At 42.6% G+C, this 13,356-nt stretch overlaps 1 protein-coding gene across 4 annotated transcripts in view; it reads left to right on the top strand.

Annotated features, from left to right (window-relative positions):
* LOC140196181 (mediator of RNA polymerase II transcription subunit 12-like protein) overlaps positions 1-13,356 on the top strand; it is a 720,072-nt gene that overhangs the window by 533,396 nt on the left and 173,320 nt on the right. For 3 of the 4 annotated variants that reach the window (XM_072254957.1, XM_072254956.1, XM_072254954.1), the window contains exons 22-24: positions 2,833-3,060; positions 6,381-6,522; positions 12,315-12,435. In XM_072254957.1, the coding sequence (XP_072111058.1) occupies positions 2,833-3,060; positions 6,381-6,522; positions 12,315-12,435 (491 nt within the window). The remainder of the gene's footprint in view (positions 1-2,832; positions 3,061-6,380; positions 6,523-12,314; positions 12,436-13,356) is intronic. The other variant, XM_072254955.1, reaches the window with a different exon arrangement.

Raw genomic sequence — 13,356 nt, 5'->3', positions numbered from 1 at the left:
AACTCCTTATAGACAGTAACGGTAATTGAACCCGGGTCACTGGCACTGTAATAGTGTTATGCTAACCCCTACTCTGCTGTGCTATTCCTTGTCATAAACATTATATTGACTTTCGCAGTGATATTGTTAAAGTGCCTGGTAATTCAGCAGATTTTGCCAGCCAGGTTTAATAAGGCATGGCAGAAACTAAAGGGACCCCGATTTTTTTCACACAGAGGATGGTGAGTGTATGGAATGAGCTGCCAGAGGAGCCGGTCAAAGCAGGCACAATTGCAATGCTTAAAGAGCATCTGTACGGGTACAGGGATAGGAAAGTTTCAAAAAGCAGGCAAATGGTGGACAACTTGCTCTTCTTAGACAAGTTGGGCCGAAGGGCTTGTTTCCATGTGGTGCAACTATGAACCTAATTGAAATTATTTGTCTTAAAGAGATTGACTTTATTTGTCACATATACAGTACAGTACAAAAGCCTTAGGCAGAGTAGATTTTTTATATGGTTTCACAGAGCCCTGATCTCATCATCATTGTGGCTGTCTGGAATTACCTGGAGAGACAGAAGCAAGCAAGACAGCCAAAGTCTGCAGAAGAACCATGGCAAGTTTTCCAAGATGTTTGGAATAACCTACCTGCTTATTTTCTCATAAAACTGCACAACAGTGTACTTAAGAGTACTGATGGAGTTCTAAGTGCAAAGGGTGGTCCACCAAATATTGATCTGATTTAGTTTACTGCTCTTTATCATCATTTTTTGATGTTTAAAAACTCTTCATTATTTTTGAAAGCATCTTCACTTTACAGAATTTTTACGTGTGCCTAAGACTTTTGCACAGTACTGTACATTGAAGCATATGGTGAAATGTGTCAATGACCAAGACAATCTGAGGACGTGCTGCGGCTCCCGCGTAGCTTGCACACAACCTACTAACCCGTATGTCTTTGGAATGTGTGGGGAAACCAGAACACCCGGAGGAAACCCATGTGCTCACGGGGAGAACGTACAAACTCCTTACAGGCAGCAGTGGGAAATTGAACCCAGGTTGCTGGTACAGCAAACCGTGACACTAACCACAATGCCACCTTGCAATGATTAAGCTTCTGAGCACTTATTAAGAGCAAAAGCATCCGGGCAATAAAAATGATACAAAAAAATTGCTGAGCTTTAAAGTAGTGTAAATGGTTGATTCTAGTTCCACCATTGTAATGCTGCTTTTCAACCTCAATGGTAAACAGTATTTACTTGAAATAGCTCGGTTGTCTGTTGGAAGGACTTTGATGGCCTTCAGGCAGTTGCAGAGTCGTAAACTTTTAGCCCCAGTTGTGAGGAAGCTCATTGGCAGAGCAGTTAGTGTAGCTGCCTGACAACTCAAACTCCAGATAGCCATGTCTAGCTTAGACCCTGTATGCTTTCTGTCTGGAGCTTGCAAGTTCTCCCTGTGACTGCATGAGTTTCCAACAGTGCTCCAGGTTCCTCCCAAACTTCTGACTTTGTGGGTCAGCAGTTTAATTAGCCACTCTAATTTGCCCTTTCTGTAGGTATATGATGGAATTTCGGGGGAGCTGATGGGAGTAAGGGCAGAATTTTAAAAATGGGTTTAATGTAAATAGACGCAGTGCACCCTTAGTTATATTTTTTGTTTTATTATTTAGAGGTACAGCGCAGTAAAAGGTACTTCCACCCCAGCGAGCCCTCCCAATTATACAAGTGAACAATTAACTTACGAATCTGTATTCATAGAAACATAGAAAACCTACAGCACAATACAGGTCCTTCTGCCCACAAAGCTGTGCCAAACATGTCCTTACCTGAGAAATTACCTGAGGTTACCCATAGCCCTCTATTTTTCTGAGCTCCATGTACCTATCCAGGAGTCTCTTAAAAGACCCTATCGTATCCACCTCCACCACCGTCGCCGGCAGCCCCTTCCATGCACTCACCACTCTCTGCGTAAAAAACTTACCCCTGACATCTCTGTACTCACCTTTGGAAGGTGGAGGAAACTGAAGCACCCGGAGGAAACCCACACACTCAGGGGGAGAACATACAAACTCCTTACAGACAGCAGCAGAATCGATCCTTGGTCACTGGCTCTGTAATAGTGTTACCCTAACCACGACACCACTTTGCTACCCACGTAACTATGTTGTAATGGAATAGGTCACCAGACTAACGTATCGATTATGGAAAGGCTGCATTCCTAGAAAACACAGCTTCCTCTTCACTACTGAATCCCATGAAACGTCGACTGTACTCTTTTCCGTAGATGCTGCATGACCTGCTGAGTTCCTCCAGCATTTTGTGTGCGTTGCTTGGTTTTCCAGCATCTGCAGATTTTCTTTTGTTTGTTTTAACGGACAATTATTTGTTACAGGAAGATTTCCTTTCGACAGTAATATCCCAATTTGTACTTGGTCTATAGGCAAAGAAATTATTATTGTAGGCAAAAGAGAAGGGCTTGTTGTTTTAATTAAGAAGCAGATGTTACATTGATTGGTAATTGTACAGGTTTCTATAGTAGAGATTGCTGAGTCAGTTTCTAAAATCAGTCCCTTAAGTGGCCTCCTGCTGTGAACTAGCAGCCTACAATCATTGTACCTGGTAAACTTTTTCAGTTCTCCCTGTTCATTTTGTGCTCATTCATTCCCACACAAAATTGTTCAGAGGGTATCTCTATTCTTTGTCTAAGATTTGGCAGTAGTTCCATCAGGGAAAATTTCCATTAACACAACTGCCATGACGTGGGCTACAACATACTGTTTACATGCTATATGACTCGATGAAGTTTTTGGTTTTTCACAATTTGAATGTAATGAGATGTGTTTTCTTATCCTCAGTAGCGCCTGTTCAAAGGTTAAGCAAACGATTTACAGCAATGTGCAGCCCTCCAACTCCAACCTGCTCTGGGACCCCGACTTCATGCTGGATTTCATTGAAAATCCGTCTGCCCATAATGTCAATTACTCGATGCTGGGGAAGATTCTGAGTGACAACGCGGCCAACCGCTACAGCTTTGTCTGCAATGCCCTGATGAACGTATGCATGGGACACCAGGACACAGATAGGTAGAATCGCCTAGTGCAGTTGAATCTTGTGAAGAGGGAAGTGAATGATATCACTGGGGAACATGTTCATCCTCTCTCTCTAATTACTTCTCTCTGTTAAAGGCCATTCAGATGCTCCACATGGAAAAAATTTGGTGTTCCACAACTGTAAAAGTCCTTATTGTTATTACAGAAATTGGTGGGTGGGGTAGCAGGATTAAGTTCTGGGGAGTCCTTGCAAAATGTATGCTGGACCATATTGCTTCTGTCTTGTTCCTGAAGCCTCTTGTGGTTGACTTGATGTCGGCCACTTTTGTGGAGAACATTTGATATTCTAGTAACAACAGAATGTGCAGGCCAGCCATATCTTAGGAGAGAAAAAACAGAATTAATGATTCAGGTCTGAGATACTTTGTCATAAGAACGTAAGAAATAGGAGCAGGAGTAGACCATCTGGCCCATTGAGCCTGCTCCGCCATTCAATAAGATCATGGCTGCTCTGGCCATGGACTCATCTCCACCTACCTGCCTTTTCCCCATAACCCTTAATTCCTGGACTATACAAAAATCTATCCAACCTTGTCTTATATATATTTGCTGAGGTAGCCTCCACTGCTTCATTGGACAGAGTATTCCACAGATTCACCACTCCCTGGGAAAAGCGGTTGCTCCGCATCTCCGTCCTAAATCTACTCCCCCAAATCTTGAGGCTGTGTCCCCTAGTTCTAGTCTCACCTACCAGTGGAAACAACTTTCCTGCCTCCATCTTGTTTATCCCTTTCATAATGTTATGTTTCTATAGGATCATTAGGAGATATTGTCATTAGGAAGAAAGAGAAAATATCCATAACTTATTTGGTCTCCAAAATCAGAGATGATTTCTTTATTCTAACCAATTTCTGAAAATTTCACTGTCACTGAAAACTGACTCTTTTCAGAGAGACCCTTGTCCTGCCAAGTGCTTGAGTCTTTTTCTGTTAGAGACATAGACTCATAGAACACTACAGCACAGAAACAGGCCCTTCAGCCCATTTGGCTCATGCAGAACCATTATTCTTCCTAGTCCCATTGTCCTATACCCAACCCATAGCCCTCCATATCCTTGCCATCTACATATGTACCCATCAAAATTCCTTCTAATTGTTGAAATCAAACTAGCACCTACCATTTCTGCTGGCTGCTCATTCCACACACTCACCACCCTCTGAGGGAAGTAGTCCCCCCTCATGTTCTCCTTAAAAAATTCACCTTTCACCCTTAACCCTTGATCTCCAGTTCCAGTTCCGTCCAACTTCAATGGGGAAAAAACCTGCCTGTCTATACCCCTTATGTTTTGTTTCAGATTTCCACCATTTGCAGCTTTTGTTTGATTTTCATTTGACCTTGTAACTTTGGAATCACATGTTCTCTGAGAATTTGCCTAATACTGTAATGTTCACATCACACAGTACACTCAGTGACCACTTTATTAGGTACAGGTGTTACCTAATACCCAATACCACCATGTTCATAATCTTCTGCTGCTGTAGCTTATTCACCTCAATGCTTAATGTGTTGTGCATTCAGAGATGCTCTTCTGCACACCACTGTTGTAACATGTAGTAATTTAAATTACTGTCCCCAACCTGTGGAATTGAACCAGTTTGGCCATTCTCTTCTGACCTCTGTCATTAACAAGCTGTTTTTTCCCACAATACTGACACTCACTATATATATATTTTTTGTTTTCCACACTATTCCCTGTAAACTCTAGAGACCGCTGTACATGAAAATCCCTGGAGATACGCAAACCATCTACCTGACACCAACAATGATTCCGCAGTAAAAGTCACTTAGATCACATTTCTTCCTCATTCTGGTGTTTGGTCTGAACAACAACTGAACCTCTTGACTTTGTCTGTATGCTTTCATGCATTGAGTTGCTGCCACATGACTGATTAGATATTTGCATTAACGAGCTGGTGATTGGGATTACTGATAGGTGGTAAGAGGTGAAAAGTGTTTATCTGTTGGATGTTTTAGTGCTTTTGTTCATGGTCACCCGTGAAAATGAATAAAAATGTAGATGCTGGAATCTGAAATAAAAGGGAGAATGCTGGGAAAACTCAGCAAGTCAGATACATCTGTGGAATGAGAAACCAAGTTAGCGCTTTAGTTCAGAGACTATAAGACCATAAAACCATAAAACATAGGAGCAGAATTAGGCCATTTGGCCCATTGAGTCTGCTCCACCATTTTCCCTCTCAGCCCCAATCTCCTACCTTCTCCTGTATTCCTTCATGTCCTGACTAATCAAGAACATAGCAACCTCTGCCTTAAACATACCGAATGACTTGGCCTCCACAGCTGTCTGTGGCAACAAATCCAACAGGTTCACCACTCACTGGCTAAAGAAATTTCTCCTCATCTCCATTCTAAAAGGCTGTCCCCTCTATTCTGAGCCTGCATCCTCTGGTTTTAGACTTCCCCACTGTAGGAAACATCCTCTCCACATTCACCCTATCAAGGTCTTCCAATATTCATTAGGTTTCAATGAACTCACCCTCATTCCTCTGATTTCCAGTGAGTACAGGCCCTGAGCCATCAAGTACTCCTCATATGACAAGCCTTTTAATCCCAGAATCATTTCTGTAAAATAATTATTTAAGTCCAGGAATGAAAGACAAAAGAAAATTTAATGTTGAATTACAAAGAAGGTGATATAATTCAGAAATGTAATTTTGAATTCAAAGAGGGTGAAGGGAAGGATGTGTAGGATGAAGCTCCAGATGAGGAGCTAAAGAGCCAGCTGTCCATTTCCTCCACAGATTCTACCTGACCTGCTGAATTCCTCCAGTTTCTTTGTGTGTTGCTATAGGATAAGGCTGACAGGGTGAGATTAGTTTGAATGGGCAGTGAATAGAGCCTGTCAGACTGACAACACTACATAACAGTGTAAGAGAAACATAGTCACCCATTAACCTATTAACTAGTGAATATAAACCTAATTAACTCAATCTGACTTGTTACATCAATCCCATTGTCTCAGGATTTAATCTGGTGAACCTGTAGTGAACTCTCTCCATAGCTTGAAAACCCTTCCTCCTGTAAGGAGACTATTTGCACCTGAAAAGTCTTTGTATATATTTGTATATGGACCGATAGGCTATTACCATTTTGCTTCATTATTAATCGTCTACCTTCTTGTGTGACTCTATTAAGTATTTTTGAGGTAGGCACTGATAACAATGCAAGATAAAAAGGGTTAGCTCCATATTTTAAGGGGAGAATTAAATCTCAGGTTGTCTGAGTGAAGATATCTCCTCTCAATGACTCTAATGACCTGGTTTGCTGTTTTGCAGAATTAATGACATCGCAAATCTTTGTGCAGAGCTGACGGCTTGCTGCACTGTCCTCAGCTCTGAATGGCTTGGTGTTCTAAAGGCTCTTTGCTGCTCATCGAACCATGTCTGGGGATTCAATGACCTTCTCTGCAGTGTGGATGTAAGCTCACAGTGTGCTCGTTTCTCTGCTCACCACTGGCGTTCTCCTGAGGGGAAGATGACCATGTCCAGTAGTTATGACTAGATTAAGAACATAGAATATAGAACAGTACCAGCCCTTTGGGCCACACCTGTGTGCTAACCCTTTAATTAACTCTAGGTTAATCTAACCCTTCCTTCCTACATAGCACTCTACTTTTCTATCATACACGTGTCTATCTAACAGTTTCTTAAATGCCCCTAACATATCTGCTTAATGAGTCTGTTAGGGCTATCTACTGCATTCAGTGCTCCTGGTGCGGTCTCCTCTACATCGATGAGACCGAGTTGAGCATTGTCACGCAACAAGCAGGATTTCCCATTGACGAAACATTTTAATTCCACTTCCCATTCCTATTCCAATGTGTTGGTCCTGAAGGAAGAGTTAGTAAGAGATTTGAAAGTGGGAGGGGGAGGGGGAGATCCAAAACTCTTCTTCAGTTAGTCCTGACGAAGGGTCTTGGCCTGAAACGTCGACTGTACCTCTTCCTAGAGATGCTGCCTGGCCTGCTGCATTCACCAGCAACTTTGATGTGTGTTGCTTGAATTTCCAGCATCTGCAGAATTCCTGTTATGTTGGTCCATGGCCTCCCCTACTGCCATGATGGGGCCATTCTCAGGTTGGAGGAGCAACACCTCATATTCGTTCTATGCCATGAACATTAATCTTGCTAACTTCTAGTAATTTCTTTCCTCTCTCCCCTTCTCATTTTCCATTCCACATTTTGGTTACATTCTCACCCCTTTTCTTCTCCTCCCCTTTCCATCACCTCCTTTTGGTTGTCCTCCTCCTTCCCATTTTTCCATGGTCCAATCAATTCTCCTATCGGATTCCTCCTTCTTCAGCCCTTTACCTTTTCCTCCTATCACCTTACAGCTTCTCACTTCACCTCCCCTTTGCCCACTGACCTACCATCCCCCTCACCTGGTTTCACCTATCACCTTCTCATTTGTACTCCTTCCCATCCTCCACCTTCTTATTCTGGCTTCCTCGCCCTTGCTTTCCAGTCCTAAGGAAGGGTCTTGGCTTGAAATGTCAGCTTTTTCTTCCTCTCCATAGAAGCTGACTGACCTGTTGAGTTCTTCCATCATTTTTTGTGCTACTCTGTATCTCCAGCATCTGAAGAGTCCCTTGTGTTTATAATGTATCTGCCTCTGCCATCACTTCCAGTGAGGTGTTCATGCACTCACCCATCAACTTGCGCGGCAACTTTGAGTGATCTATGTACATGGACCCCAAGATCCCTTTGTTCCTTCACACTGTTAGGAATCTTGCTATTAACCTTGTATTCTGCCTTCAAATTCAACCTTTCACAATGAACTATTTCATGATTTTCTGGGTTGAACTCCATCTGCCATTTCTCAGCCTAGTTCCACATCCTGTCAATGTCCTGTTGTTACCTACAACAAACCTCCCCACTATCCACAACTCCACCAGCCTTCCTGTCATCAGCAAAATTATTAACTCACCCTTCCATTTCCTCATCCAATTCACTTGTAAAAGTCACAAAGAGCAGGGGTCCCAGTACAGATCCCTGCAGAACACTGTTGTTCACTGACTTCTGGGCAGAAGACACTCCATCTCTTACCACTGTCTGCTTCAATGGGCAAGCCAATTCTGAACCACACAATTAGAGAATAGAATTGTTTCACTGCTAATTGTCCACATGCTATGTTGGTGCCGGAATGTGTGGTGACATTTGTGGACTGCCACCAGCACAATCCTTAACACAAATGACACACTTAGAGTATTGTGAGCTGTTTGCAGCCCCTTGTCTAAGAAAGGATGTGCTGGCATTGGAGAGGGTCCAGAAGAGATTGACAAGAATTATCCCAGGAATGAAAGGAATGAAAGCATTTGATGGCTCTGGGCCTGTTCTCTCTAGAGTCTAGAAGAATTAAGGGGTAGATCTCATTGAAATCTATCAATACCGAAAAGCCTAGATAGAGTGGATTTGGACATGATATTTCCTATAGTGGGTGAGTCCAGGATCAGAAGGCACAGCCCTAGAATGGAGGGACATTCCTTCAGAACAGATATGAGGAAGAATTTCGTGTTTGAGTGAGAACCCCTTAATCTTGTGACTCTGACTCTGGGGCCCTATGTAGAGCTGTACTGCATGGAAAAAAAGTGTTGTTTGGCCTCAATGTCTATGCCAAGCATGCTGTCAAACTGAACTAATCCCTCCTGCCTACACATGATCGATCTCCCTCCATTCCTTGCATCCCGAATGTCGCTATTGTAACTGCTTCCACTCAACCCCTGGCAGAGTATTCCAGGCACCCAGTGCTCTCTGTGTACAGACTTGCTCTTACATTTCCTTTTAAACTTTTTCCTTCTTAACTTAAATCTATACCCTCTAATATTTGACTTTCTACCCTGGGAAAATATTCTAGCTATCTATCCTATCTATGCCTCTCATTATTGTTCAAACCCCATTTCCAGAAAAGTTGGGATATTTTCCAAAATGCAATAAAAACAAAAATCTGTGATATGTTAATTCACGTGAACCTTTATTTAACTGACAAAAGTACCAAGTAAAGATTTTCAATAGTTTTACTGACCAACTTAATTGTATTTTGTAAATATACACAAATTTAGAATTTGATGGCTGTAACACACTCAACAAAAGTTGGGATAGACCCCTTTGTGCCAAAATTCGTGAGAGAATTGTTAGTCAGTTCAAAAGGAACATTTCTCAACGTAAGATTGCAGAGAATTTAGGTCTTTCAACATCTACAGTACATAATATTGTGAAAAGATTCAGAGAATTCAGAGACATCTCAGTGCGTAAAGGGCAAGGTGGGAAACCACTGTTGAATGCGCGTGATCTTCGAGCCCTCAGGCGGCACTGCCTAAGAAACCGTCATGCTACTGTGACAATTATAGCCACCTGGGCTCGGGAGTACTTCGGAAAACCATTGTCACTCAACAGTCCGTTGCTGCATCCAGAAATGCAACTTGAAACTGTATTATGCAAGGAGGAAGCCATACATCAACTCTATGCAGAAACGCTGGCGAGTTCCCTAGGCCCGAGCTCATCTCAGATGGACCGAAGGACTGTGGAACCATGTGCTGTGGTCAGATGAGTCCCCATTTCAGCTAGTTTTCAGAAAAAACGGGCGTTGAGTTCTCCATGCCAAAGATGAAAACGACCATCCAGATTGTCAAAAGGTGCAAAAACTAGCATCAGTGCCCACGGCATGGGTGAGTTGCATGTATGTGAAGGTACCATTGACTCTGAGGCATATATTAGGATTTTAGAGAGACATATGTTGCCATCAAGGCAACGTCTCTTCCCGGGACGTCCATGCTTATTTCAGCAGGACAATGCCAGACCACATTCTGCACGGGCTACAACAGCGTGGCTTTGTAGACACAGAGTGCGTGTGCTTGACTGGCCTGCTGCCAGTCCAGATCTATCTCCTATTGAAAATGTATGGTGCATCATGAAGAGGAGAATCAGACAATGGAGACCACGGACTGTTGAGCAGCTGAAGTCTTATATCAAGCAAGAATGGACAAAATTTCCAATTGCAAACCTACTACAATTAGTATCCTCAGTTCCAAAACGATTAAAAAGTGTTATTAAAAGGAAAGGTGATGTAACACAATGGTAAACATGCCTCTGTCCCAACTTTTGTTGAGTGTGTTGCAGCCATCAAATTCTAAATTTGTGTATGTTTACAAAATACAATTAAGTTGGTCAGTAAAACTATTGAAAATCTTTTCTTTGTACTTTTGTCAGTTAAATAAAGGTTCACGTGAATTAACATATCACAGATTTTTGTTTTTATTGCATTTTGGAATATCCCAACTTTTCTGGAAATGGGGTTTGTATATACCTCTACTTCCTAAATGCATCAAATGAACCTGCCACAACCACTTCCCCTGATATATATATATATATATATATATATATATATACACACACACATATATCAGGGGAAGTGGTTGTGGCAGGAGCATCATTTTCTCACACACACACATATATATGTATCACCCGCTGTGAGAAAATAATGCTCCTAATGTTATTAAACCTTTCATCTCTGAAAGGCGTTGAAAGATTTCATTCACAGTCTGAAGTAGAAATTCCGTGAGGATTGTGGGGAGGGTTGATGGCCAGTAGTTTCTCTGCTTGCCTGTAGGTGCTACCACAGCCACTGTACCTCACTAGAACTAGTGAGGACTAGAATATAGAAGCAGGGATGTAATGCTGAGGCTTTATAAGGAATTGGTCAGACCACACCTGGAGTATGGTGGGCAGTTCTGAGCCCCTTGTCTAAGAAAGAATATGCTGGCATTGGAGATCGTCCAGAGGATGTTCACGAGAATGATCCCTTAAATGAAAGGGTTAATGCATGAGGAACTTTTGGTGGCTCTGGGCCTGTACTCGCTAGAGTCAGGAGAATGAGGGAGTATCTCACTGATGCTTATCGAATATTGAAAGGCCTACATAGAGTTGGCGTAGAAAAGATATTTCCTTTAGTGGGGCACCAGAAGAAACAGCGTCAGAAGAGAGGTACATCCATTTAGAACAGAGATGAGGAGGAATGTCTTAAGCAAGAGGGCAGTGACTCTATGGAATTCATTGCCACAGATGGCTGTGGAGGCGAAATCACTAGGTGTATTTAATGTGGAGCTCGATAGATTCTTGTTTTGTAAGGATGTCAAAGGTTACGGGGAGAAGGCAGGAGAATGGGATTGAGAGGGATAATAAATTAGCCGTGACGGAATGGCGGAGAAGACTTGATGGGCCAAATGGCCTAATTCTTCTCCTATATCTTATGGTCTTCATAAGAATTCCATTAAGTGTAACGTAATTCGGTGTGTGGAGGAAAGGACCATAATGATTTTGGGAATTGTAAGTGTGTTTAATGTGGCGAAGCCAGATGTCTTTTCAAGAAGTGGGGAGACGGTTCCCATGCCTGATGGCCTCGTATGGATGAGGTGGAGTTCTGTGAATTAGGATGCTTCACTGGGAAGGCAGATGGAAGGGGCATAAACGCCAGCATAGTGGTTAGCGCAGCATTTTACAATGTCAGCTGTAAGATCGGGGTTCGATTCCTGCCACTGTCTGTAAGGTGTTTGTACATTCTCCCCGTGAGTGCTTGGGTTTCTTCTTACATCCCAAAGATGTACGGTCAGGGTTAGTAAGCACAGTGACACTTACGGGCTGCCTCCAGAACAATCCTCGCTGATCCGATTTGAAGCAATCAATGCATTTCACCATTTATTCCGAAGTATGTATGACAAATAGTCTCCCTTTAATCTCATTTCTTGTCCATTCTTTTCCCTTGTCACATCCAGTGGAAGCATTACTGTAGTTTAATATTTTGCTAGTTGATAAGTGGTGTAGGTAGACAAAATTAATGAGAGTTATTGATAACTGAGAAAGCATTCCACAATGGCAAAGCTGTTTTAGACCAGAGGGCATAGTTTAAAGTTGAGGAGTAAGAAGCTCAGAGAAGATCTGAGGAAGAGTTCTTTTTTCACCCAAAGAATCACGAAAATCTGGATTGCACTGCCTGAACTGGTAATGCAGACAAAAGCACCCAAAATTAAGATGCATCTGGCTAATCACTTGCATTTAGTGGGATGTGGACGGACTGCTAGCAACTGAGATTTGTTTCAATAGGTACTTGGTGGTTGGCATCCACATGGTAGGCCAAAAGGGTCTGTATCTGCACTGAAGGACAGCATGATAACTTTTGCAAATCTCTGACTTGCTGCTTATTGTAATTTTTCCCAAGGTCAGCGACCTGTCATTCCATGATTCCTTGGCGACGTTCATTGCTATTCTAATCGCTCGCCAGTGCTTCCCGCTGGAGGATATGGTTCAGCATGTGGCACTTCCTTCTCTTCTGGCAGCTGGTGAGTGTGTCCCATTTCAGGCTCCCTCCCATAATCCCACATACTCAGCAAGGACAGTGAAGGAGAGCTTGGAAAGTGGGAAAAGTCTTCAATGCGGCGAAGTATAAGATTTGCACAATAAAACTCCTATTCCACTCCAATACTTGAGTAAAAATTCCTGTGAATGGTGCTGATGAATCCCAGCCCAACTATTTTCTATTTTCATTGACTATTTTCCTCTCCGTGGTTACTGCCCAACTTGTTGAATTCCTCCAGAACTTTTTTGTATTACTCTGGATTTCCAGCATGTGCAGAATCTCTTGTGATAATAAGAATTCGCATGATTCCTAATCATTCCTGGACCATAAGACCAGAAGACACAGGGGAAGAATTAGGCCATTCAATCCATCAAGTCTGTTCCACCATTCCATCATAGCTGATTTATTATCCCTCTCCACCCCTTTCTCCTCCTTTCTCTCTGGAACCTTTGATGCCCTGACTAATCAAGAATCTATCATCCTCCGCTTTAATTATACCCAAAGTCTTGGCCTCTGCAACCATCTGTAGCAATGAATTCCACAGGTTCGCCTCCCTCTAAAGAAATTCCTGCTCATCTCTATTCTAAAGGGACATCCTTCCATTTTGGGACTGTGCCCTCTCGTCCTAGACTCCTCCACTGGAGGAAATATCCTCCCCACATCTACTCTTGACTAGTCAGTCGGCCCGAAATGTCAACTGTACCTCTTCCTATAGATGCTGCCTGGCCTGCTGCGTTCATCAGCATTTTTTTTGTGTGTTGCTTCGGTTCAATATTGAATAGGTTTCAATGAGATCCCCCTCTCATTCTTCTGAACTCCATCAAGTGTAGGCCCCGAGCCATCAAATGCTTCTCATACTTTAACCCATTCATTCCTGAGATAATTCTCGAAAACCTGCTCTGGA

Source organism: Mobula birostris, chromosome 4, assembly GCF_030028105.1.
Source record: "Mobula birostris isolate sMobBir1 chromosome 4, sMobBir1.hap1, whole genome shotgun sequence".
Taxonomy (NCBI): Eukaryota; Metazoa; Chordata; class Chondrichthyes; order Myliobatiformes; family Myliobatidae; genus Mobula; species Mobula birostris.
Note: the sequence above shows the minus strand (reverse complement) of the source record. Positions and strands in the feature narration are given on the sequence as shown.